The 1,808-nt window shown below is 49.6% G+C and overlaps 2 protein-coding genes across 3 annotated transcripts in view; one reads left to right on the top strand and one right to left on the bottom strand.

Annotated features, from left to right (window-relative positions):
- The window catches only part of LOC107104667 (chromosome unknown open reading frame, human C7orf25), a 5,079-nt gene extending 4,748 nt beyond the window's left edge, over window positions 1-331 (bottom strand). Inside the window, exon 1 of one of the 2 annotated variants that reach the window (XM_015404718.1) lies at window positions 149-331. The gene's annotated coding sequence lies outside the window, so the exon portion shown is untranslated. The remainder of the gene's footprint in view (window positions 1-148) is intronic. The other variant, XM_015404719.1, reaches the window with a different exon arrangement.
- A 657-nt stretch (window positions 332-988) lies between these two features.
- Window positions 989-1,808, top strand: part of dnajc1 (DnaJ heat shock protein family (Hsp40) member C1) — a 9,976-nt gene continuing 9,156 nt past the window's right edge. Inside the window, exon 1 of the mRNA XM_015404720.1 lies at window positions 989-1,266. Within this exon, the coding sequence (XP_015260206.1) occupies window positions 1,108-1,266 (159 nt within the window). The 5' untranslated portion in view covers window positions 989-1,107. The remainder of the gene's footprint in view (window positions 1,267-1,808) is intronic.

The raw sequence follows: 1,808 nt of genomic DNA, 5'->3' as shown, positions 1-1,808 counted from the left end.
TGGTTCTGACCAGGTTCTGGGTTAGGTTCTGACCAGGTTCTGGGTTTGGTTCTGACCAGGTTCTGGGTTCGGTTCTGACCAGGTTCTAGGTTAGGTTCTGACCAGGTTCTGGGTTCGGTTCTGACCAGGTTCTGGGTTTGGTTCTGACCAGGTTCTGGGTTCGGTTCCTTCCACAGCTCTCACACTCACCTAGTTCTGGTTCTAATCAGATAAATGGATCCAATCCGGTTCCGATTCTGGTTCGAAGTTCAACACCGAAGTAACGCTGCTGACGTCAGGATCAACCGGAACCGCCAGAAGCTAATGCTAACCTTAATGACACAGCGGCGCTCAGCTGGCAGGAAGCCTGACGTCACTACCGGATGGACCTTCAAATTAAGAGCAGAGAAATGAGGATTTCAAATTAAATACCACTGCGCACACACACACACACACAAATCGACATACAAATACACAACTCTCCACACACATTTGCAAATCAAACTCACAATGCCCAAATAGTTTTGATACAAATAACCTTCATACAAAACAAAAACTTTATTTTTTACAAGGAAGAAATACTCTGAAAATGTAAAACTGCAAATATATAATGAGGAATCAGAAAGATGAAAGGAAGTTAAGTTTATAGGGTCATGTTCAGAAAGTACAGGATAAAGGAGCTTTAAAGGTTTTTGGTGGAGAGAAAATCGTTTTATTCTAGTTTATTAAGGTCTAGGTAGTTAACATTGGATTACTAGTTCTTTACTGTCACAGGTGGGAGCTTCAGGGTTAGGGCCGCTATGATTTAAGGAGGACCGGCCCTGTGGGTCCGCTATCACCATAGATATCCATAATAAAGATATCTATGGCTATCCCAGTCCCAGCCTGGTCCTTCACTCTGCGTCCCCAGAGTGCAGGGAGCATGCAGCTGCCATCCTCCTCACCGGCTGGTGGCGGTACTGAGACGCCTTATTGTTTAACAACCGCCACAGAAGAAGAAGAAGAACAAGCAGCAGAAGAAGAAGAAGAAGAGGAAGGCGGACGTGTCGGTGTGTCGCTCCAGGCTCGGTCCTGTTTCCGGAGCTGCTTACCATCCGAACCTGCAGCTGGGTTTGGTTCCGGTCGGAGATGCGGGTCTGTGCGGGTCTGAGCGGGTCTCTGGGCCTGGTCCTGGTCCTGGTCCTGGTTCTGGTTCCCGGTCAGTGGGCCTGGGAGGCGGACCTGGAGCTCCTGGACCTGGTGGAGGAGATCCCGCAGAACTTCTACCAGTTCCTCAGCCTGGAGCAGGTCAGTCCGTTTCCCTGGCAACCAGAGCTTCCGGTCCTGGTCCTGGTTCTGGTTCTGGTCCAGCTGCAGGATGGGGCCGAACCTAAAACCGAACCCAGTGAGGAACCCGGACAATCCGAACCGGATCAATCAGTGACCAATGCCTGACGTCATCAGTGGAGGTGATGACGCAGAAAGAGGCAGCTTGTTCTCATCGCTGGTTCCGGTCCGGTCCACTTAAGTCCAGGTGTTCTGGTCCATAGGTCTGCTGCTGTTACTATGGTGATGATGATGATGATGAAAGCTCAGAAAGAAACCAGAACTGAGGTTCTGGCCTCTGGCCCCAAAGGCTCTGGATCCAAAGGTTCTAGACCGAAAGGTTCTGGATCCAAAGGTTCTAGACTCAAAGGCTCTGAATCCAAAGGTTCTAGACCGAAAGGTTCTGGATCCAAAGGTTCTAGACCGAAAGGTTCTGGATCCAAAGGTTCTAGACTCAAAGGCTCTGGATCCAAAGGTTCTAGACCGAAAGGTTCTGGATCCAAAGGTTCTAGACTCAAAGGCTC

Source organism: Cyprinodon variegatus, unplaced genomic scaffold, assembly GCF_000732505.1.
Source record: "Cyprinodon variegatus isolate N-32 unplaced genomic scaffold, C_variegatus-1.0 Scaffold1837, whole genome shotgun sequence".
NCBI classification, from domain to species: domain Eukaryota; kingdom Metazoa; phylum Chordata; class Actinopteri; order Cyprinodontiformes; family Cyprinodontidae; genus Cyprinodon; species Cyprinodon variegatus.
This window is presented reverse-complemented; position numbering and strand designations above follow the sequence as displayed.